This window comes from Gasterosteus aculeatus, chromosome 17, assembly GCF_964276395.1.
Source record: "Gasterosteus aculeatus chromosome 17, fGasAcu3.hap1.1, whole genome shotgun sequence".
In the NCBI taxonomy this organism is placed as follows: Eukaryota; Metazoa; Chordata; class Actinopteri; order Perciformes; family Gasterosteidae; genus Gasterosteus; species Gasterosteus aculeatus.
Genome location: NC_135705.1, coordinates 16,848,841 through 16,873,542, shown reverse-complemented (window position 1 = coordinate 16,873,542; position 24,702 = coordinate 16,848,841). Strand labels below are relative to the sequence as shown.

The window sequence follows — 24,702 nt, the reverse complement described above, 5'->3', positions numbered from 1 at the left end:
TCCTTTTTGGTCAACGGACATGCGGAAGCTGCTCGCAGTCACGGGCATCTGTGCCGGTGCAGAGGGGCCGAGTTGTCCCCCAGCCCGGGGGCCTGGTGGATGTTTGCAGCAGACGGTGCAGCTGTGTCGGGCCGATAATGGAGACGGACTCGAACAAGACGCAGAACTGCACAAAGTGTGTGTGTGTGTGTCACGCTCATCGGAGGTGTGCCCAATAGATGTGCCCGGGGGGGGGGGGGGGGGGGGGGGGGGGACACGCGGTGTGGACTACACGTGGCTTTGCAGATGTTGGAGGATTAAGAGGTATTATCTGTGAACAGGTAACAGCGAGAAGGAATTAGGAGGCGTTCAGCTCGTCCATGTTCAAGGCCTCTGTCTCGTCGGTCCAAATGGAGTTCCCGATGGTTTGATGATGGAATGCTGACCCCTAGCGTCAGGAAATACAATCACACAACAGTTGAACTGCCTGAAATCGCTTTAAACACCAAACCATACCAGTTACTGTAAAATTATTTATTCAAACTATTTAATAGAGAAATGATTTCTTCTTTATGCAGGGTGGATAAATTCTCAATTATCTACAACACAATGTGTAAATGTTTAACATGTATAAATATACAAGAAGATTGTGTTTGTGTCCTGAAGAGTCAGAGGACAAAGTCAGTCACTATTGAAAAAGTCTAAATGTGTGTTAGTGGGCGGCTACAAAAATAGAAATCTAGATGCACTTTAGCCATAGCAACAGGTTGAAAACTTTCTGAAACCTACAATTTTGGAAATCAATACATGGCAAACTATTTATTTTAACAAACAAACTCAATGAAATCTATACACCTAACAAAAGTGATCTTAAACATATCCTATGCAGGTAAAGGCATTTTAGAATAAGGATTTAATCTACAGAAAACACATGAAATTAAATAAACCAACCTTCATTTAAGATGGAGTTTAGTACATAAATATATTGAACAGGTGATGGAGATGACAGATACAGAGTGAACTACTGCTTCATGAGTTACAGCAGGGTTAATTGCTATATGGCTTATTCATAGTTAGGAAGGCGACCTTAAATGAATGCAGTAAACAAATAAAAAATAAAATCATTCAATTAAGATTAGTCTTGTCCATTAAAACAATTTGATTTAAAAACTGATTTCAACGCACATACAAATCTAAAATATACTGTCCTGTGAGACAGTGCATAATGTACAATAAGTAATTTGTTCTTAACGTACATAATCCATTACTGCGCTTTTGGAAAGGTTGCAAAGGGACAACGACAGCATCAGTCCACGAGCGCTCTGAAGCTAAATAGGCATCATAAAGGGGAGGTAGAGAGGCCGTCCAACGGGGTCACTACTGTACTTCAGCGGCATCTGAAAAGCCTCAAAACGAGCAGAGAAAAAGTCCTCCTCGTCACTGGGAAGAGACCCACATTGAGTTGGACACGCGCACACACACACACACACACACACACACATCTGTCCAACGTGGAGCCTATTTGAGGAAGCCCTTGTAGAGGAAGTGGGAGTGACTGGTGGATCGCTCGTTCTCCAAACAGAAGAGCAGGTCCCTGAGATTGACGCGAGTGATGCGCTGCCGCGTGGGTCTGGAGGCCGACGGGCCGGCGCCGCCCGACAGAGAGGGACCCGATGCCTGCAGGAGGAGGGACAGATGGGCGGGAGAAAGAGAGGTCAACAGTGACGAGGTTAGATGACATGTCGAAGAGGAGTAGACCAAGGCTGTATTTGTGTGCATTTTGTGTCTCCATCACAAGCAGCAGTGACCGTTTCTGGCTGAAGCCAGGCATCGACACACGGAAGCTTTTGGGAGTTTTGCTGCCTTGTCGGCTCCTTTTCTGCATTGTCATAAACATTGAGGAGTTTTTTTTTACCATTATGACTCTGCCAGAGTAGATGGGTTACTGCAGAATAAATATTGTGTGTTGAAAATAAGAACTGTAAGCAAGATATTTGACAATTTCAGTATAAGCAGTTTCTTGTTTCAATTGCCATGAACCCTTCGAATTTTCAGCAATGGAATATTCAGGAAGTCCTGCAGCCTCTGTTGCTAATAGAAAAATACCGTTAATGTTATTTTTATGGATTGGACCGAACAGAATGCAATGGAACTCGGAGATATCTGTACTTCTTGTATTATTCAATAACAATGATAAAGAAGTCTACATGTAGAAAACTAACTGAAAGGCGTGTCATTTGGAGACCGGGAAAGTGTACAAACAAAGACCTCCTTTAGTTTACTGCAGCTTTTGTACAAGTAAACAAGTGTTTCCTGAGGGAATTCAATTATTGCAGAGTGGTTCAATGCTTGTTTCAGAGAACAGCATCTGCTATTGTGAATGCTCCCCAGTGAATCCAAACAGTAAAAGACTTTATGTGGCGAGTATGAAACCCCCAATGCATGTGGATGTGCGTGTGCATGCATGCATGTGTGTATGTATGTATACACACTTGCTGTGAAAAGGAATTTGCCTCCTTCCTAACTTTTTTTTTGCAGAAATTTCACACTTAAAATGTTTCAGGACTTTATCCAGCTGGCCCACGACAAATAGCACCACGTGGGAAGCGTAGTGTAACTAGTGTTACCTCGGCGGCGGAGGAGGAGGATGGGGAGTCCAGAATCTTCCTCTTCTTCCTGGGACCGATGGCTGCCAGAGCTGTCAGGTTGGCCTCCCTCTGCCTCATCTGAGCCAGCTCCTGCTGCTGCATCTGGAGAGGACACACATGACCACGTGAAAATCCCGGCATGCAATGCGAAAACGTACAGAAGCCGACACTAGAGGAGCGTCCTGCTCCTCTCATCCTACCTCCTTTGCCTTCTGCTTCAGACGCAGCTGCTCTGGGTCCTCCTGCCGAGCTCGAGACTGCAAGGAGAGAAGACTCATTAATAACCGATGTAAGCAGCTTATTCTGCATCGACCTGTGAGTCTCATGGACATTTAGAAATACAGCATTTCTTGCTATACATTTCTTCAATAAAATAACACACACGTGTGTCGTTTTTTGATATATCGCACAATTTGTTAGAAATTGTTTAGTTACGTCCCAAACTTCCTGAGGGTGACTCCAAATCAATCGTTAGCAACATTAGTCGAACTCTGTGGAATATGAATGCGTCTCTGGAGAAGACATTAGCTGCTGCATACCAAAACACAAAATGTAGGCCAAACAAATCAGCACTTATGACAACTGCTATTAAAAGTAAAGCGGTTGATCTCATCGAGACAAAGATGCAACACAGGCCTTGAAATGAAAAGGAAATATGGATGAAACTATATTCCATCCCAGAGGATCTCCAATGCCTGCTGCATACGTCATGAGAACAAAGTGCATGTTTTGAAGAGGACATAAGATGCTTCAATCTTACACCAAATATTATATCTCAGTATTAATTCAAGAAAGGAGTGGATTGTAAAACGACCATTACCTCTTAGTCAACATTTCTTTACACTCTATTGGACACCAGGTCTCTGAAACTACAGCATTTCACATCCTCTCCCCCCACATGACCCTTTTGTGTAACGTGAATTTCACCAACAGCCTTTAGAAATAGATTTATAATCATGATTAGCTGTGAGTGAAGGTGCACCTTTGCTGCCTTAAGGAGGATCTCTCTCTCCTGTTCCTCCTTCCGTTGTTTCTCCAGCTGGTCCAACTGCTCGAAGAACTTGAGTTGAGCACGAACGTTGCTGCTCGGTTCATACTTGCCATCCTCCTATCGACACACAGCAATGCAACAATGTGAACTTTCATAGAAGGGTAAAAAAAAAGAAAGGAGCAGAAACAAAGAACGGTGTACGACGTATCCGCGTTTGCGTGCTAAAGACAGCATCGTTAATACAGGGGACTCCCGATCTAAACCGTGTGGAGAAAACATTGGACGAGTCTTAAACAATGCCGTGAGCAAACCTTGGAGTTGAGGTTTTTCTGTAGAGCCACTTGGGAAACCTTTTCCAACAGGTCCATAAGCCGATGCTGAGTAGCGTGGGAGACAAAGTTCACCACCTCTGCACCCAGGTCTGTCACACCGTGCCTCCGACCTGGAGAAGAAAGGTGGATGAGTAGATAGATGGATGCCGTATTGTCAAAAATGCTAAAAGCATCTCACCTATCTCCTGCATTGTCTTCTGTAGAACGGAAAAGGAGAGGAAAGCCTCGTCCTTACAGGAATGTGTCACCACTCCCACTAGTCGAGAATTGGTTGCGAGGATATTGGCGCTTTCCTCAGATAGGTTCACTCCAGCCATGGAGGCCACATCGTTGATGTCGTCCTCATCTCTGCAAACAAAGGTGTGGCAAAAGACAGCTCTGAAACTCTGATAGACCACTATGAACTGTTTTTAACATTTATAAGTATTCTTTCATTGAGATCAGATACAGTATTTATTTTGCCGGCCGAGTTCGACGAGATCTCGAAAGGACATTTGCCACCTACAAAACTCTTAAAAAGCATTTGCATTCTGTCGTCTTTGGTCTTACTTGAAAGTGGCACCCGGCTGTTTCAGCGCGTTCCTCTGAGCCAGGCTCAAGGAAGCAGCGGAGACTTGTTTAGAAAAAGGAGACGACTCCGGCCTCACTAGAACTGGCAAAGAGACAAAAACATCTCAATGAATACTAAAAGGTCCTCCAGTGAAAGCCAGACAAGCGTGTGATCAAATGGACACCCTCACCTGGCTGCAGCCCTTTCAGGTGGACCTGTTGCTGTCCCAGCATGATGCGGCCAGGGGCCTGATTCCTGAGAGTCCCCATGGGGGTTGTGGGTAAGGCTACCTGAGGTTTCAACATTGCTCTCGGCTGCTGGGACTGAATAACCTGCATGGATAAAGTTCCACATAAAGATTATGCTTTTTTTTTAAAACATGGATGTTAAAACATGTATGTTTTCTTGTACACGGTCATGGAGTGGAAACATAAATGCCACTCAGAGTTTTAAATTTGAGTTAGTAATAGACATATTGGTTCACCACTGGTTTGCTTATGCCCAGCTGGAGAGGAGGCCGGCTGACCGGAGCAGTGAGGCGGGGCGCTGGGCTGCCCAGGACCACCGTGGTGGGGACGGGCGAGGTGGAGGGGACGGGACCCGAGGGCGTCTGGGGAAGCTGACTCTGCTGGATGAAGGCGGCGGAGTCTGGGGTGAGCTGCCTCAAAGCCGGGAGGCTTCTCTAAAGTCAAGACAAAAAAGTTGTACGTCACAGAATTGCACTTGAATCATTTTACCTGGAAGGTAGATGGGTGGAAACATGACAATAGAACCTTACCTTGAGGAAAGGCACGAGGTACGGTTGGGGTGAGGAGTTGAGCTCTTTGTACAATCTGCTGGTGAATTCCTCCGCTTCCAGTCTGCCCTCCTAATACAATATTTAGAGATAGAGCTGAGAGAGAGAACTATCATTTGCAAGTAAAGATGCTGCTTACACTTTCAAAAAGGACAGCTGGGATTTACTTATTTGAACTTTTAGGTCAATTGTATTATTTCACTGCATCTACTTTAAAAGAGAAACCGACCATAGCCAGTGACATGTCCGTGTGCGTCTCCTGTGAGCAGGTCCCACTCACCAGCAGTTCCTTGACCAGCTCTCTCACACTGGCTGCAGTCTCTGTAGATTGCTTCCCAGTGGAGGCCAGCTTGATCAATGTAGACAGGAAGTTCTTACATTTCTTCACGTTCTCGATGGTCTCCTGCAAAAAATACAGAGCATTCAGATTACAAACAACTTGCTGTTCCATTTCTGAACACCCATGCTGTGCATCTTTTTCCTTTCCTTTGTGATCTGACATGCAGACAGCCAACTCTACCGGATCTCTCGGACCAATCCACTACTCACTTTGCTCATGGTAATTGAGGCAACTGTGGTCCCGGCTGCTTGGCTGACGGCCCTGGGGGTGATTCCTGGTACTGCAGCCCCAACTGGGCTCTGAGAAGACATACATCTCCGCCGTGAACATGTTATTTAGGACGTTCACACGTTTCCAAATGCACGTTTCAAGTCGTCACAGCAGAGTGTGGGATTTAGAGTTGCTTCAAAGTCGGTCATGTGTATCAAATGTCAGGTACAAAATAGCTTAAATGCATGTTTTTAAAAGGACCGATCTCAAAAACATTTATTCACACCATGCACAAAACACGGCTTTTAAAATATGAGAGTCTGCATCGTTTCCATTGACGCAAAATGCACTTATGAGATCCTTCTGGTGTCATTATGATAACGTATGCATGATATTAACAGTTCATGTGTCAAAAAGGGAATGGGGCAGTTTGTTTATCCGTCATACTGAACAATGAGCAAGTTACCGACAAACAAGCCAAGGGACCATAATAAGAATTACTTTGACACCAACAGACAGACGCACCTGAAGGACGGGCGGTCTGTGAAGAGTCGTGGTCGTTGGGGCGGCGCAGCTCTGGCGGATCGGTCCGGGGGCGACTTGTCTGCTGATGTTTCCAGGAGCCTGACACAAGACACAACATGTGATGGTCATCACACACACAGCTTCATCAAACCAGAAGACATCTTAAATTACAGAAATAAAAACGCTAGTTTTAGCATTAATCACAACTTATATAATGACAATTATCTGCATTGATATATAGATTTATTGATCGGGGATTGAATATAATCAATGTTAATTGATAAGGTTAAATACATATCTTTAGTTAAAAATGTCACTTCGCCTCATTTCTATAAAGCTTAGTGCTGGAAATTGCTAAATCTATTTTGTTGCTTTTTGTGAGTTCACTGATTTTATTAAATGTGAAAATGATACGGTCTCCATCATTTTCCAAAACGGTACCGGTACCACTTGCCCCCCAGAGAGAGACGGCACTTCCTGAGTGGCTTGTTTGTCGGTAAATTGTTGAAATGCTCTTGAAATAATTCCAATTTAAAAAATTGTATTGTGGAGAACTTGATAATAGGACATGTATGGTTTTCCAGTCATGTTCTATACCACTTACACTTAGAAGGTCCCGGGGAGGCTGGATTCCATACCAGCTGACACCAGGCGAGAGACAGACAACCATTCACTCTCAGTCACACAGCTACAGGCAATTTAAAGTCACAGAAGAACGTGACCCCCAGAGCGAACCCTCGCAGCCACGAGGAGAACATGCAAACTCCACACAGGAAGGGTGGTATCCAGACAAACAGACAAGCAGTCGCCTAAGCTTTAGGCGGGATGGTTTGCTGTGCAGGGACTCACAGACCTTGGCATAAGTAACACAATGGTTGACGGCACAAAGCTCCACCAGGGCAGACGAGGGGTTCCTACCTGAGCGGGAGGCGCGCTTGTTGGCGTAGCGGCCCGAGGTGTCAGGCCTCCCTGCGCCTGCGCCTGCATCTGGGCCAGTGCCTGCTGAGGAATCATCAGCAGCTGTCCACTCTCGCTGCGGACGAGCACCATCCCTGAACCATCAATCAGAACAGTTTAGTGTCATCTTAGGGAGTCTGAGAGGAAACATAATCATTACACCGCCGATCAGAGACAAGCGGAAATTAAAAACTGATTTTGTGAATCGGTGAAGTAAGCGAACAAATGACTTCACTCACCTGGGGGGAGCTGGATGTTATGCAGGCCTATACTGGGCTGTCCCGGGTTGGTCTGGGGGAGCCTCGGGGCCAACATCTGAGGCATCGGACCCCGGATCCCGCCGGGACCGCCGGCCACCGCCAACGGCATCCGGACGGCGCCGATTGCCCCACGAGCGATCACCGTTGCGGGGGGCTCTGCCTTGATTACGTGCGACCCTGCGCTCGCGGACACCGGCTGGGATGACGGGGGATTGTTTACAAGCGGGGATTGCGAGCCCAAACCCGGGTGACCCGTTGCGCTGACCCCGCTATTGTTCCCGATAACAGGTGCTCCGGAGCCCGCGGTCTGCGCAGGCGGCCTGACGAGCGTCACGGGGGGTCCCATTGCCCGGATCGCGGGCTGAGCCGCCGCGGAGGGAACGCTCTGTGTCTGGATGACACTGCACGGCGACGCCGCACCGGACTTCGCCGCACCGGGGCCGCTCGCGCCACCGAGGGAGCCGCCGCTTCCTGAATCGTGAGAGTTCATAATTTGGCTCCCATTGCAAGTCTGCGCCAAGCGGGGCGACGCTTTCCGCTGCGCGTCGGGCAGAGAAGTCACGGCGCCGCTGACAACAGGTGTTTTGCCGGGGTCGCGTGCCGTGGTGGAGTCCGTCGACGCGTCCATGGCCGAACCATGGGGGCGTCGTTGTGACGAGACCCACCTGCACTTCAACTTCTTCAGCGGGGAGCAGGAACGCGCTTGAGAGTTTGAGATGTGGCAACACGCTGACACTGTTGTTTTGTTTTTGTTTTGTTTTGTTTTCTCAGTAAGCTCGCGCGCGGACACTCGGCGAGACAACGGGGACAACAACGTTAGTAAGTCACAGCGTACCTGCTTCCACAATCGTCCTGAACCGAGTCCCAGCTGGACATTAGCTCGCGCTACCCCCTTGTCCGGGGAACTACATTCATGTAATTACCGGCTGCCTCGTGCCTACACCAGTGGTTGTTGTGGCACAAGAACGACAGTTGTGACTCTACAGACTGTACGGGACGACAAACCACCGCTTTATTCACCTCTGTGTGTAAAAAAGGCTCATCCAGCGGATCGGAGTCTATCGCCATCTTTACTCTCCTGCGAGCGTTGTGAGAAGTGAGGGACTTACCGCCTGACATGCGCATGCGCACCACAACCAGAACGCCCCCGCGCAACGTGGTTCGGCGAGCTGTGATTGGCCGCGCCACATTCCGAGGGGCGGTGCCAATGGCCTCAGCTGTCATTCCGGGGACGCGTGAGACGGAACAACACCGTGCCGGAGACCAACTGCCTTCGTCAAATACCACACAGTGGCCGACGGGTTTACGCTGTACCCAAATGCCGGCGCGGTTACAGAATTGTAGCGCGTCAGCATTGGTAGAGTTCCAACGTGGTTCGGCACAAGTCAACAACCCAAATGTTTCAGTTTACTCACTGTCGATGCGCGGGGCAAGATGGCTGCAGTGTTGTGGCCAACAAGTGAAGCTTGGATTCACTTGCGTGTTGTTAGGAGGCGTTGGAGGGCGCCACACCTGCCTCACTGCAGCCCACAGGGCTGTCAGCAGTCATGGGACTAATGATGAGGTTAAAAGGACTTTGATAAATAAATTGGTGCAGAATCAGGAAACATTTATTGCCATAAAATGTTCGACATACAAGAAATTTGACTTGGTTGGTGCATAACAGCAGACGGCAAGACAGCAGTGCAAGAGGGATACAATATAATGCTATAATGCTATGGGTTAGTAATATAAGGCCGTGGTTAGTTTAAAAATAAATGAATACAAGCTAAAAGTTAATCAGGAAACATTTATTAGCCAAAATATGTCAAATATACAAGGAATTTGTCTTGGCGGTTAGTGCGCGACAGTAGACAGACAAGACAACAGTGCACAAGTAATAAAATAAAGTGGAATGAAATGCTAATGCAATGGGTTGGTAGAATAAGGCTAAGGCTATGGGTTAGTATAAAACAAGGGAATAAAGTTTAAAAATTGAAATATTAAAAAGTTAAAAAGAAAAATATTAAGCATAAAGTGCACTAACGAACAAGTAACAGACAAGAGACAAAGTGACAAGTGACGACATATTTAAAAATTAAAAATAAAGTGCACCAGCTAACATAAAGAAACAAGTGAAAGTGACGTGTGCAATTCAAACTTTTTTTTCTTTCATTATTGTAATATATATATATATATATATATATATATATATATATATATCCAAAATGTAAATGTGTAGTTAGAAATGTCCAGTGGAAGAGGTTTGGCTATGAGACCCAATTCTACGATAAAGTCCTTTTCTGGTGGGTGGATACACTTTTCATATATTATATTATCACCTTCAATTAAGGAACATTAATTGGAACAAGTACTACCCACTCCAGGTGTTTAATGTCCATTTAACTTTATAAATATGCTATAAATGTATCATATATCATTTTTTTTTGTTATACTATGATACATACTAGCCTTATATATATATATAGTTATACAGTTGGACATTAACTGCAGTGTACATTAAACACCCGGAGAAAGTCAATTTTTCCAATATCTGTTCTAATTTACTTCTCTTTTGAATACCCAAATGTACCTTGAATACCTCGAGTAGTGTAATATAGCCTCATATAATACTAAGTATATACATAGTTGGTTCGCATGCGGTCTACGTGGTGCAAATGGATCAAGTGTTGATAATTGTGTCATCGAGAGAATTAAATAAAAGTGTTTTAAACCACTTGCCACCGCTGCGGTCTCCCTCAGGCTCCTCCACGGTTTCCACGAGCCTCTCCGGACGTGCGCGCCTTCACTGCAAGAGGAGTGTCCGGTTTTATCAGGCCTCTAAACTCCACCAACTCCACCACGTCTTTATTTTGCGGTATACGCCGGTGAGCGAAATAAACGAACCCAATATCACACGCAGGTGCGCGCCTGACAATCTTACAAAGGGCGCAGGTGCGCGCTGATTGATCGCACACATGCGTGAGGGTTGCCGTGTTTTTTTGCTGCTCTCTGGTTTAGCCGCTGTATTCTGAATTTGTAAAGGCATTTTTTTTGTTTGGCTGCCAACATGAGTGGCACCCCGTACATCGGCAGTAAAATTAGTTTGATATCCAAGGCGCAGATGCGGTATGAGGGAATATTGTCGTCGGTCGACACCGATCGGTCCACCGTTGCCTTGGCTAAAGGTGGGTTAACAGGCGATGCAACACGTGCTTTCTCTTTTAATGGTCGCTTTGTGACGGTCCTAATGTTAACGGTATGCTGTGTAGGCAAACAACTTTTTTTATTTTTACCATTTTTATATTTTTCCAACAGTTAAATCCTATGGGACGGAGGACCGGCACACAGATCGACCAGCGCCGCCTAAAGATGACATTTATGAATACATCATCTTCAGAGGAAGTGACATCAAAGATATCACCGTGTCTGAACCACCGAAACCTCACCACGGGCTACCTCGTGACCCTGCTATTGTACAGGTGTGTAATTGCCCTCCGCGACGTGGAAATGCAAAGTCATATATTACTCAATTGATTAAAACGGGCGGCTTTTGCTTATCTTTGGTTCCAGTCATCCGTTGGCAACTCGTCTGCTGGTTATCACCCGCGCTGGAGTTCATACAGGGACATGATGCCCACCTACAACCAGCTGGCTGCTACTTCTCTACTCAACCAGCAGTACAATGCAGCACTGGGCTTAGGTGCAGCGGACGCCTCAAATATCAGTGTTTTCTTAAATGTTGATGTGGCTGATTCTCACTCTGCTGTTGATCCAAACCCATCATGTACGTTCCTGCTCCCTCCAGTACCAGGAATTCACGGCATCCCGGCCAGAAGGGCCCCCATGGTCGAGCAGGCTGTCCAGACGGTGCCCTTGGTCAGTGCCTCCCAGAAACGAGGGAAGACTTTGACCCAGCCACCGGCGAGCAAACCGCCTGTTCGTCCGAACCAGCGCGCCAGCCCGGCCCAGAAGGAGAACGTGCCCACCAGTGAGCACGCTTAAACACTGGCTCGTAACGTTTCGTGCCTTGCTTCTGATCCTCTAAAGACTCAAACATTACGTTTATTTGCGCTTAGGTCGGGCGCCCCCTCCGCCAAGTGCAGCCAAGGTCCAAGCCCAAGGCGCTGAGAACCAGAAACAAAGGCAAAAACAAGGTATGAAAAATTGAAATTTACTGTCTTATCGGAAGGAAGGGTCCAGTTTTGAAAGTAAAGTCCCATTATGCCGCTGTAAGACTTATAAATATCAACTTGACTAACCTGTTTTGAACGTTTTCAAAAACTGTTTCATTGTATTTTGTCTAAAAGTGTTTCTGGTGCTCAGGTGTCGGCAGTCGAAGGTCCAGGAATCGCAGCAGAGGCCAACTTCTTGTCAAAAACTCAAAGGCCACAACTTTGCAGTTTGAGTCAGATTTCGATTTCGAAACTGCAAACGCTCAGTTTAAAGATGAGCTCACTAAGGAGGTTGTGGGTATGTTTTCTTTCAAAGAATACGTCGCGTGACAACAACTCATGGCTAAATTTGGGGTGTGAACATCTGTGCGCGCGTGTGTCTGTATGCATTTAGCTTTTTTCATAAATCGTTGCAGTGGAGAAGGTGGATTCTGGAGAGGACCCGGACAGCCAAGGTGCGCCGGAGGAGGATGAGGCTCTGGGAGAAAAGTACTATGACAAAGCCAAATGCTTCTTCGACAACATCTCCTCCGACCTTAAGCCCAGGTGACAATGTGACAATGTAACTGTTGCGGTTTGTCTTTGTTACCTCTGTGTGTTATGCTCAACACTATATATTTAACCTGGGAAACTTTAACTTGCAGGCGAACCACCTGGGCGGAGGAGAAAAAGATGAACATGGAGACGTTTGGCGTGCCCGGGCGCTTCCTGCGAGCCAGAGGATTCAGAGGTCGCGGGCGCAGAGGGCCGAGCGCCGCTGAGCAGCGACCCCTCCCAAAAGATATTAGTGGGAGGGTGTGAGGGTGCTTCTTTATGTTGACCTTTTCTGTAGATATTGTAGTTTTCTACTTATTTAAAAAAAAAAGTACCTCCTGTTTTTTTCCCAGAATTTAAAGTGGAAACATTTTTTTTTTCCTCAATCCCAAATTGATGACGTTTTATGTGAAATGGGAGAGCAATTTATTTTAATCAAGCAGCTGTATGCTCGAAGCAAATTTATTAATTTGCAGTTGGCTTGGTGAAATGCAATGTGGAATTTTGTGGAATTTTGTCTTCCAGCCAGCCAGCAGGCACCTAAATGAAGCTCTGCTTTTTGCTGAATATATTCTGTCTGAGGACTGCTTTTTTTTTTTTCTTTTTTTCTCTCCCTTGTAAAATGGAAACTGTGGAGGACTTTAACAGTTGTTATTAAATAACATCATTATCAGAATGCTTCAAACTGTTTGCCTTGTTATCATCAGCCTTGAATCCACAACTTTAACAAAGTTAATTCATTTGGCTCTTCGGAAAACCAAAGCTTATTTAGTAAACTTTTTACGCAGCCAAACGAATTGGATTCCTCTTGCGGATTAATAAAATATAATTTTTTATATATATAATATTATTCCCTAGAAGATGAAATGGACATTTAATACAGCAAATTAAAACTATCAATGACATTCATTGACATAAAATGTCTGGAGCAGGAAGGCAAACGTCTTCTGCAGCGTTTAAGTTTTATTTCCCCCGGTAGATTACCCGAAATTTCGCGGGGACATTTACCATCTTGGTGTAATCGGATTCTGTCCACCGCAATAGTCTCTTCTGAATTTGCCCTCCAAGTGTTCTCTTAACCCCATGACTCTTTCCGTAGTCCAGGAAAAGGTGTTTTCGTTTTTTTTTTTTTTTTTTTTTTGGTTTAGTTTGTTCGACTCCTCGAGCAAATGTTTTTTTATGTGTGGCTTGCAAATAGAAGCCAGTTGCTTGAGCTTGTGGCCAAAGCCTTCAGGTGTTTTCTCCAGCGAATCCTCGTCCGGAATGTAGATGTCCAGCTCTGAGGCCGTCCGTCCCCCTCATCTGCGTAGAGGTGAAACTTCAGGAAAGGAACGTTTGTTTGCTACGGGGCTCAATTTGTTATCTACAATGTTTCAGACTTGTGCTGCTCGCTGGGGAACAAGTTAATCAATGGAACGCATTTCCACGGAAATGATTGTCACAGTGGGATGCTTTGCAACTTGTGTTTGACCGTACAGAATATTTGTGTGTATATATTGTATCAAGGATACAAGGATGTCAATTTTACGCCACTGGCTCACTTAAGTACTTCTGTGGGAAGACGTTGACCTAATGGAGACATGAACTTACACAAGCAGACTGATGGTAAATAAACAAGGGGTAAGAAGCGACTGATTTTTATAATCAATCCTAAAAATGTATTTTTGTCATTGCATTATTTAAACTATAACTTCAAATCACTATTAAAGAAAATTCCTTTTTAAGTAATGCTGACTAATTTGAAATGGACACATTGAGAATGAAGCAAAAGACAGATTGTTTCACTCTCCCTGTTTTTGATTCAACGGTTTAACATCTGCTTTATGAAAATCATGTGGAAATTGTTAGCGGACTTTCATGAGGCCGCCCAACGGGTCCTTGTCTCCTCGAGCTTCTGTGGAAGTAATGAGCTCTTCAAAATAACCAGGAACTGACTATTAGAAATACATTAATACATTTTCCTTTCTTCCTTTATTATTAAAACAGATCTTTAAGCATTTTATTGCCAAATTTACTTTTAGACAGCTGCTAATTATTTTATTCTAGTCCCTGCCTTACTGCTCTGGGTTGTATTAGTTTTTTTTAGTCGCTAGGACACATTTCTCAATACTTAGGTCACTTTTTCAAAACTCTTAGAACACACAGTTCTAACCAACTTTCAGCTCGCCACATCAGTTAATTTCACATTCAAAATGCACTAAAACTACCAAAACACTTCATGTCACATGAGAAAAGGTTGACAGCCAACAAACACACTTTGTGACCCACAAAACAATTACCTAAAACACTAACATAGTTTATAATTCACTGTATTATGTTACTGGAATTAATCCCACATGATGCAGAATGCTTCAATGTATTTCATGTCCTTTATTCATTTTTTTTTTTTTTTTTTTGCACTGAGTAATTCCAAAATACAAGACTTTGTATACACACCGTCCACTGATACAGATACAATAGTAATGCTAATCTACTCAGTCTTCTCTATTTGGCCACAGGTTCTCATCCACATCCCATTTTATGTGATCTAAGGCAACACACCTGGGAAGGAACCTTCTGGCATGCCTGATCCATCCCTGGCCATCTTCTGCTGATATGTCCAGGCATCCAGCAGTCATTGCGTCCAGGAGGGACATTTGATCATGTGGATGGTGGTCATGAACCTTCCACCTCCATGAGGAAAAGAATCCCTCTATGGGGTTGAGGAATGGAGAGTGAGGTGGGAGGAAAGGTGACACCATTCTGGGATGGGCTGCAAACCACTCGGTGACTGCACGGGAGTGGTGGAATAAATGTTGGCTGATTTCTTCTCTCTGCATCCCTTTCCTCACCTGGCACAACCCTTCCACAGAGATCATGCAGGAACGCAAAGAGACGTTCAGTTTTGCATGATGTTATTGTTTTAAACATAAGTTTAACAGTTTTGAAAACGGTATGTACGCATGTGCAAATTGGCCTGTAGGTACACAGAGTTTTGGCGGTTGTTGTGTCTGAGTGAGAAAAGATATAAAATTTGAAAGATGTAGTCATTGAATGCATTTTGTGCCAAAGCAATAATAATTGATCCTCAGCTTAGCCCACATATACTTCTGTTGTGCTCACTGTGTGAAGAGTTTTGAATAAGTGATCTAATACTAAACAAAATGCACAATTTATCGACTAGAAGTCCCATGTGGTCAGAAAGCAAACCTTATTAACTGTAAACATGCCAAGACATCAGATTAAAATGTAAAAACATCCATATTTACAGTTCTAAGTCTCTACCTCCTAAACCAGTACAGAGCAAACCTCATAAATCAAAGGAACGGTTGAAAGCAGAATGTACAGTGTGTATGTACGTGTGAACCGGTGTGTCGTGGCCGAGGAGCGTCCCAATGTCCACTCCTTTCCCCCGTCGAGATGTCAACCACCGCCGCGCCGCAGGTGGAGCCCCGTTTTGAGGAGGGTGCTCCCTAGGATGATGGAGTCTGACCTTTCACCATCTCTATCTCTGGGGGCACGGCTCTTCGCCTGACCGTGCTGGTGGCATCGTCTCCTCCGTGGGCATCGCTGGTCTGACTGTCAGAGGAGGAGTTTGAAGATGTGGAGGATGTGCGGGACTTGGTGTCAGGGCCCTCAAGGACGTGTCGAAGGAGTCCATTAGTGATGACTTCGTTGTTGTTGTTGTTTCCTTGGACTGTGGGTGAGATACAAAATATCATTAAGGAGGCATCTGCACCGCGCTTCTTTGAATGTCTGCTCTGCTTCTGGCTTCCATACCTGGCAGCGGGGAGGTCAGCACCCCCTCTTCTCCCCCAGAGCTGTAAAAGACATCCAAGGCCTCATGGTCAGAGATTTCAACCAGCTCCATCTGGTCCAGCAAGTCCACGTTCACCTCCATGGACGAGATGCTGCCGATAGGAGCTGCAGGAGAGCGGAAGCACGGGAATCATCTGCATCTGTGTACGAGCATGCGTCGTGCGCAATGGGTTTACAAAAACCAGTCCAACTCACGCCTCTTATAGTCTCGGATGCACAGGTGCGCCGAGGACAGGTAGACGTCCACGTCATGCTGGAAGACCTCCTCGAAGAAACGCTGTCTTTCTCGTAGCTTGAGCTGCTGTGCCGCGTCCACATCTGGGAGCCTCTGGCCTCGCTCGCCGCCCGCTGGCAATCACAAGCACGTGCCGTTAGAAAGCAGTCAGGGAAAGTGTAACATCTGATACCAGGAAGCTGCATTTCAATCAAGCACCATACAAGGAGATTTTTGGACGTAGGTGTGCTGGGCAGCGAGATAACACGGTGTTGTATAACATGACGTATAGTTTGAGACCGATTTTACAGTCACTCAGGGGTCAAATGTCGATAGCCAGAAGGGGGAGCCATTGAGCTGTATGTGTGCGACACCAGGAGGCAGAATCCCCTCTTTGTGTAGATTTTGAGGATAATGAAAGGGGGTCACATAGATCTTGATTATGAAACATTACTGTTGATCAGTTGTTGCCATTTTCCACTGAGGTTCCATTGACAAGCTGCTTTTCCGTCTCGTCAGGACGCTGATAAAACATGCTTGCCAAAACGTATCAAATATTCAACAGATCCACAGCTTGATTTGCAAAAGCATGCTGTCAGGTCCTTTGCTATTTTGCATCAGCATCATTTCAATAAAGTTGAGTGCAAGTCCAATGTGTGCGAGCGGATGGATGAACTGCAGCGGTGTGACTGCAAGAGGAATGAGGAGAGAGGACATGCTGGACGGCAAATGTCTGAAACTATAAACACTTGTTTTGCACAGATTGAAGGTGTGAAGAAACGTTAAATCACTAAGCAGTTGTACGACTATAAACTGACACTTGTTAACTAGTTGATCTTAGAGGGTTTGTGGACAGGCCAACTAGAAGTTAGCCTAGTCATGCTAAGCTAAGCTACGGTTCCACCATTTCCTGGCTGTATTTTCATGATATGAGATATAATTTCTCATAAAAGAAGAGCGATCCATCGTCCATAAAAGGTAACTACTACACACACCCTGACTACGCGCTGACAAACTTTGAACTATTTTATTATCTCCCCTTGGTGAGAGGTTATGTCTTCGGTCATGTGTGTGGATCCATGACTGAGTGTGTGTGTGTGTTCACGTCCAATCTCGCACAAACAAACATGCTATGTTTGCACGCTCGAGTACCTCTCATGATTGGTGCGACTCCTTTTATTGCTTTTTAATTTTCTGTCATTCACTGCCGGCTTACCCCTCACCCCTCTAGCCGGTAAGGGCCGATAGCGATAACAAGGCGAGTGCATCGGCGAGCGCCGGTCTGCAGCCAGAGGCACGGTGGGAAGGAAACAGTTTTTGGGCGGTGTGGTTTGGCCAATGCGGCGACCGCTGAGTGCCCTTCACCCACTGTCTTTTCTTTTTTAACGTTGTGTTTGGCTGACTAACCGCTAACAGAGCTGTTCCTCGCCACCACTCGGACACTGCCGAGAGGCCGGACAGCTTGGCGAGTTGGTCTTTGTGTTTTTGCCGTGGTCCCATGTAGTGTACCATAGATTAACAGCAGTGGTTGTGTTCATTCAATCACACAATACGGCATTAGTTGAGTGTGTCTTTGTAAAGTGCATTTCTATCCTGTTTCACCCCTCAGCTTAGAAGTGATATGTTGCATGAGTCATTAGAGCCAGTTTTGAAGAGCTATTACAACTTCCAGTCATGGATTGAGCTAATCGGATGAGACTTTCGAGCCATGTCTAAACCGGGAATAATATAAAGATTATCCAGGCTGTGTTGACAGCGGCAGTCCCAGCAGCTCTATAAATACACGTTTTCCATACCAGGAAAGGAGAGAATTCCAGGGCTCGTCTTTGGCCGTCTCTGACGACGTGAAGAGACCCCACTTGCACCAATGCACTACAGCTTATACCTTAATAACTGCCTCAGTCAGGGTAAAGCTGCAAAGTTGGTGATACGCGGCTACAAGTTGCGTCGGCGCAGTCCTCCCCCACAGGCCGCGTCCACACATCTGTGGTGACACGAGGACGCTCGCCTGCCACTGCAGCTCTGCTCCGTCCTGCTGGACAGCCCGCCCGCTGGGTGCAGGGACCTGCTGGCTCTGGGATCCGCATTCGGAGGGAGGACGAGTAGTAGAGAACTCGGGCCCCTGCGTTGGACCGCCTGACCGCATGCGTGAGACAGAAGCCGGGATTCCCCAAGGAGTGAAAATGCGCAGGTCCACGAGCAGAACTGACAGCAAAAAGCGATGAGTGGAAAATGTCTGCACCGACACGGTTATCATGGTATAACTGTGTGTGTTTGGTTAAAGCCACTGAGCTGGAATAACAGACAAACAAAGCCTCGACGTGTGACTGTATGATCAGGAGGATTTTGCTGTGAACGGACACATCGTGAGTGCTCATAACAAGCATTTTAGCTTTTTAAGGTGTTAATATGTTAAGATGTTAATAGTGCTGTGCCGCCTGACAGAGTAGTCGTGTTGTTAATCAGCAGAATCAATAACATTATCTGATCAACAAAGCCCAAGTCCATATCCAAAACTGCTCCACATTTCCGTGTCTCGAAGTAAAAATCAGAGGTTGTGTGATGCGTCCTTTTTCCTGCACTGTTGCACAATCAGAAACGCTATATTGCCTGCAAGAGTCTTTCGGAAGCAAAGAGGGGGCAGCGCTGACAAAGCAAGATGTCAGTCACAATCAGGAGCTGGCTGTTTGAGGCGCACGGCCAAATGAAAAGTGACCAACCGAGGACATCCTGTCAGACAATGCACTAGATTTGTGCTGGACGAAGGGCGATCCTCCCTTAACTTTAAAAAAAAGATGGGCAGATTTTAATAGAATGTTTGCCGTACAACCAGCAAAATCCAGTTTTTAATCAAATGCTACAGGTTTACACAGATTGCTTATCTTGTAATTTCCCCCGCTCAGTTAAACACTGATTGATCACGACATTGATTGTTTCCACTTAAAGGCCGAGGCCTTGAGCTGAAGTTTGGCTACAGATGCATATCCTCACATCGATTCGTCTTCCCTATCAAGTTCTTTTTTCCCATTTAATCACCTTGATCAATACATCTTCCCTCCCTGCCCTTCTCTGTCGACCCCTGGTGACCTCTGAATAGTCCGACCACTCCACCGCTGATGAGATCACATGTACAGTCCGTTACACCTCATTCGGACCACAGACTTTGGCGTTTCCCAAATGCTTCATCCTCTTTCCTTTTTTTGTCTTCCTTTCTTTATGTGTTCTTCATTCTTTCTTTGTGTCTTTCTTTATGTGTTTATTTCTTTGTCTATATAATCTTCATTCTTTCTCTGTGTCTTTCTTTATGTGGGGATTTCTCCCCTAGTGTATTACTTCTCTCTCTTTAAGTTTTATCTGCTCCTCCTTCCTGTTCTCTCTCTCTTTCCCATCTTTCTATTTCTTTGTTCCATGTTTTTTTTCCCCCAGACTTCTTCTTCTATCGTCTTTTTCTCTGTAGTTATTTGTCCATCTCTCTGTTAAACTGTCCCTCTCTCCTGCTTCCTTCCGCTGAGTCCTCTGAGTCCTCGTGGACTGGAGGGAGAAAAGGTCGCCGCTTCACACCCAGTTGGAACGAAGCCGCCTTGGAAGCCCGCGACCGGCAGAGGCAACGCATTGATCCGAAGGCTAAGTGAAGGACTGGCAGGAGGGCTCGGTGTCGCTCGCAGGCTGCCATTAGCCCGTCGCTGCGCTTGAACGAGTACGTGAGCTTCCCCCGGCTGGCTCCCCCGTGACCGGCTAAGAGAAGGTCAGGCCCCGAACGGGAGCAGAGGACGCTTCCTCTCCAGACGGAGACGCTTGTCGGTTGAAGGAGCAGCTCGCGGGCTGTGACTCCAGAGTAAACTACCCAGCGGGAACTATCACCGCGTCCTCCAGCAAGCTCTCCAGACGCTGCGTCTATTCGTGGCAACCCAATACTGGATGAGGTCATCGCTGTTTAAACGGCCGTGGTGGGGGTGTAACATACGTAGGACCGGAAAAAGACATCCTCCATGAATAAATGCATTGACTCATTGTGAAATAAATGCACATATGAAGTACTCATGACATTTTTATGCATTTTTAGGTAAGTGTGCATCTAATTTGCTACGTGTCTCCCTCACACAGACTCTCACCTCTTTGCCAGAAGGGCGATTTTATTTCCCATCGATGAGTTCTCCAACGCAACTTAACCGAGAAAGCGCAAGAAGTAGAAGATGGTGGCTGTAAACACACAACAGCAGAAACAAGAGTGATGAAGGCCCGGTGGAGGAAGGCAGGAACACTTGCATGAAGGCTATAAACAAAGAGGACGTCTAAAAGAATCCAGTGACTGACGGGATAGCGGTTAGCTGAAAGTGAGTCAACACGAGGGTGTGGGTGACAGAATGAATTCTGCACGGGCTCATTAGTTAAAGAGGATGTCTTGTTATTTTTACTGAGAGTCTCTATAGCTTCCAGCTACACTGACGCCAAGAGCAGGCTGTTTCAAGTCTACATTGGTCATTAGGATCCGTCTCTGTGGGCTGGTAATTAATGGTGTCTGAGGGAAGAATGGTAATGCGCCTGTTTGGCTAAAGGTAGAAGATTTATCCGGCTCCAACAGCGAGAGCACAGATGAAACTATGAATGCAGTGTGCTATTTAATCACTAACATGACCACATCCTGACGGTTGAAGTACTCCGCCTCCCCCCCATATTAGGTGTTAAGTGTTCTATTTTCTAGCCAGTCTTTCACGTGAATCTTTGCTTTCGTCTTCTCCTCATTCCCCCGAAACGCACGGTGCTTCGAACTAAAGTGGAACAGACAAGTGGCCGCGCTCGTGAAATGGACCATAACATCTTTGGAGACGATGCACTTCTGTTCTGTCTCGCGCTTTTATTTCTTGGGCTGCCGACAAAATCCCTATTTCCTCATTTCCAAAAACCTGCCGCTTACTAGGGTGTCGTTTAAAGCAGCGTAAATGACGTATGGGCTGAGTTGATGTGTGCATGCGTTTGCATGCTGTTATTTGCATATTAGATCTGTTTTCGCTGGGACAAAGCAGTGTCCAGCCCCGTCACCCCGGTCCCTCAAGACAAACAATGACATCGGTGTTAACCCCCTCCGTCCTCTCCCACGGACAATAGGGCCGTTTGCAGTCCAGTGTCATGTCCCACTGTCCTCCATAAGCCTCCAATCACGCTGTCATGACTTCTGATCAACACAGCCGGCTTTACCAGCTGACCAAATAGTAGGAGAATATACATCAATATATCAGGATTTGTCATCCTAGACGCCCTACTAGAAAAAATATGGTGTTAATCGGTTTGTTCGGATAGTTGCAGTAAAAGCAGCGAGCGTCTGGGGTGACGGCATCGACAAATAAATCTGTAATTACACTCCAGCGCTCTTTGGTGAAGGTTAGCCGAGATCTTCCTCTACGTAAGGCTCAAGGTCAGGGCCTCAGAGCGTTCGTGTCCCTGGGAAGGCTGCCTCGCTCTGTGCTGCTGAGGCCTGCTTAGAGCTATTTTCACTCGGAAGGACTTCAGACGTGTCTGCTGAGACTCAACTCAGACTCATGTCTCAGATTTAGGTGGGTTGGTCAGCAGATGCTGCTGGTTCCAAAAGAGGAAATGCACTCTTACTGCACTATAACTATTGTTAAATTAATGTTCTATTCTTGTACCTTGATGGATTTGGTTTCCCTGCACACCCACACAAGCCCAAACACATTGATCATAGCAGCATTAGCTTCCAACCTTTTTGTTGTTGTTTTGTTTTAGTCAGACTCATGTCTCAGATTTAGGTGGGTTGGTCAGCAGATGCTGCTGGTTCCAAAAGAGGAAATGCACTCTTACTGCACTATAACTATTGTTAAATTAATGTTCTATTCTTGTACCTTGATGGATTTGGTTTCCCTGCACACCCACACAAGCCCAAACACATTGATCATAGCAGCATTAGCTTCCAACCTTTTTGTTGTTGTTTTGTTTTAGTCTGAGTCATGATGTTTCCTCCTCCTCAGCAACGCAAACGACACGCAGAACAAACTCAAAATCGTCGAGCGACCAAACGGAGGATTCAGCTGAGTAGATGGATTTGTTAGAGGACTAATGAGAGGAGGTGGATTATGTCCCCAGGGCTGCAGAGATTAGACCGGTTGAATTGATGGGAACCTTATTAACCCATCTACCCACGGCTGTTTAATATAATCATTCACAAGCACACATAGAATGTATTTAGTCACATGGAACCGGCCACACTACACTGTTTATAATAGAATATTCTGTGCATTTTCCGTATGTGTCCTTTGCACAATTTGATAAGTATGAGTATTAACGCTTCTAACTGTAATCACGGCCTATTGCTTTAACAATGAGAGACATCAGCCATCTATGTTTTTCACCCTTTAATTAACAATGAATATTTAATGTGAAAAAGGTCATTTAAGACCTCTATACCCAAAGGACGAAGTCAATAACTAGAGGATGAACATAACGGAGCATTTAGCTGCTAAAGAACCGGGCATCGTACTCAGCAGGTGGTTGAGACCAAAAATGGTGATAAAGATTTATTCAAAGACCATGACTCTTAATATTTCTCTGTGGTATTTGCTAGATGTGTAATTGGGCAATTTTATATTAAGTTCATCTTTACAACTTTATGATAAAATTGTGTTTATAGTTTTTTCTCTAATATTTTTCTCTTACTTCTACAGTATTTAAACAGGTGCTCAGGAAAACAAATGAGGACAATGAGTGAAAGCTTGTGAATCCAACTTTAAAAAAAAGACAATTCTGAATAAACTAAGGGGGTGTGGTAGAATTTTAAAGTGGTCCAATTTGGTCCCGTTTGTTTCCCATCCGGGTCTGACATTAAGCTCTAATGACTCGATAGCGGAGCAGCACAGTAGATATTCATTGTTGGGAAAACTTAAATAATGTTTTGTATTAGTCAATATTACTTAGACTTAGTGAGAGTCTCAGCTTTCTCACAGAGACACTTTGTGTCTAACATACATACTAGATGGAACCTACTGTGCGATCCAGTAAAGAGGCTGATGGTACATATTGGGGATTTTTAGTTGACTAATTAGCTCATTAAACAGAATCCACTCCTTATTTCTATCTATCAAAGGGGATTATGCTAAGAATACGTGGAGAATATACAATTGCTTCTCCACCAGACACCCTGTTGTCTGTGCCACGCTCCAAGCAGAAGGCCAGTCCTTTACTCCTCAGCTCTGACACATAATGACCCACAATAATCAAAATGTGGCACGAGTCGACTTTGGGCAGAGCAACAGATGGGGGACGTCTATCTCTGGAGTCCCAGCCCTGATTGTTTTTAGCCTCGTGAAATCCCAAACTGATCTCAGTCAGATCAACTAACTCAACTTCATTTCTTGTGTGTTCCATCTGGGTCGCTGTGTCTGTGGAGCCGGATGCAGCAAGTCAACTACGCTGAGATCCCGTAAGAAGAGGGATCTTTGTCTGGTGGGCCTAATCCAAGGATCAGCGTGTGTGTGTGTGGAAAGAGTGTGTGTGGAGGAGGGGGGCTTGGAGGGGGCGGGGGGGGGGGGGGGGTGCAAAGAGAGTGTGACTCTCCACTTGGTGCTGGTGGTGTATTACTCAGGGTGATGATTCAACATTCCTGTCTGATATTTGGCTGGTGTTGCAATTGGACGATCAATGACACAACATATACGCCTCATATACGTTTGGTTACACATCCTAAATAAAGACAACTTCAAATAAAGAAAGCTCTTCTTACTTGACAATGACCACCTGACATGAAGCGCTGCACTTCTGACACGTTAAAGAGGACTTTCATCGTAGCTTGAGTTTCTGTTTCTTTGCCAAATATCTACTTTTGACGACCAGCGACGGAGAATCATTCCTCCGCCCCGATGCCTCGCTCTACATCTGCACGTTGACGCTGTGTCAATGGAGCCAGCGTGCTGCATCTCAAAAGGATCCACCTGAACTCAAAGACGACCTCCTGACACAAAGTTTAGAAGTTTTGAAGATGACTCACAGGGCAGGCGTTTGCTGCGAGGGTTGGCTGACGAGGAGCTCATGTTGCTTGGAGAGATAATCAATCAGAGGTGATCAGTGGGAGTCCAGCAGAGGCCACTGATCATCTCCCGCGTCCTCTCTCCCACTCGGACTGCTCCAAGGTGCCGGACGCCGGACGCCGGACGCCAGCGCTGCTGCTCTGCCTCCACGCTTCCCCTCTTTGCCTCGGTGGACTCTGAGCCCCTCGGATGAGGCGAGAACAAGTTTGTGGCTTTGTGGAGGAGCCAACTGGCCGACCAATGACGGGGAGGAGGGAGGAGCCGATGGAGGCGGAGGAGAGGACTGAGGAAAAGGAAGGAGGGGTTTTATGTAACGGAGTGGAAAATACAGGCAGAGACAGGCACATGCCTTAGTTATTTTTACACTCTTGCCCCCCT

At 45.8% G+C, this 24,702-nt stretch overlaps 3 protein-coding genes across 3 annotated transcripts; 1 reads left to right on the top strand and 2 right to left on the bottom strand.

Moving 5' to 3' along the window:
• Positions 1-498: 498 nt before the first annotated feature.
• On the bottom strand, positions 499-8,816 carry LOC120835559 (transcription initiation factor TFIID subunit 4). The gene is made up of 15 exons (XM_040204589.2): positions 7,568-8,816; positions 7,290-7,423; positions 6,372-6,470; positions 5,846-5,935; positions 5,577-5,699; positions 5,279-5,368; positions 4,985-5,182; positions 4,691-4,832; positions 4,500-4,602; positions 4,129-4,298; positions 3,930-4,060; positions 3,610-3,735; positions 2,828-2,884; positions 2,607-2,729; positions 499-1,656 (listed from the first exon to the last, which is right to left on the bottom strand). The coding sequence occupies exons 1-15, from the start codon at positions 8,214-8,216 to the stop codon at positions 1,498-1,500; spliced, it is 2,394 nt and encodes a 797-aa protein (XP_040060523.2). The 5' UTR covers positions 8,217-8,816; the 3' UTR covers positions 499-1,497.
• A 1,543-nt stretch (positions 8,817-10,359) lies between these two features.
• Positions 10,360-12,949, top strand: LOC120834804 (protein LSM14 homolog B). Its single transcript, XM_040203087.2, has 8 exons — positions 10,360-10,755; positions 10,886-11,049; positions 11,141-11,270; positions 11,376-11,558; positions 11,647-11,724; positions 11,894-12,040; positions 12,159-12,288; positions 12,387-12,949. Exons 1-8 carry the CDS (start codon positions 10,638-10,640, stop codon positions 12,541-12,543), a joined length of 1,107 nt encoding a protein of 368 aa, XP_040059021.2. The 5' UTR covers positions 10,360-10,637; the 3' UTR covers positions 12,544-12,949.
• A 1,677-nt stretch (positions 12,950-14,626) lies between these two features.
• Positions 14,627-24,559, bottom strand: LOC120834805 (dysbindin). Its single transcript, XM_040203090.2, has 4 exons — positions 24,285-24,559; positions 16,270-16,422; positions 16,036-16,179; positions 14,627-15,952 (listed from the first exon to the last, which is right to left on the bottom strand). Exons 1-4 carry the CDS (start codon positions 24,325-24,327, stop codon positions 15,729-15,731), a joined length of 564 nt encoding a protein of 187 aa, XP_040059024.2. The 5' UTR covers positions 24,328-24,559; the 3' UTR covers positions 14,627-15,728.
• Between the last annotated feature and the right edge of the window lie 143 nt (positions 24,560-24,702).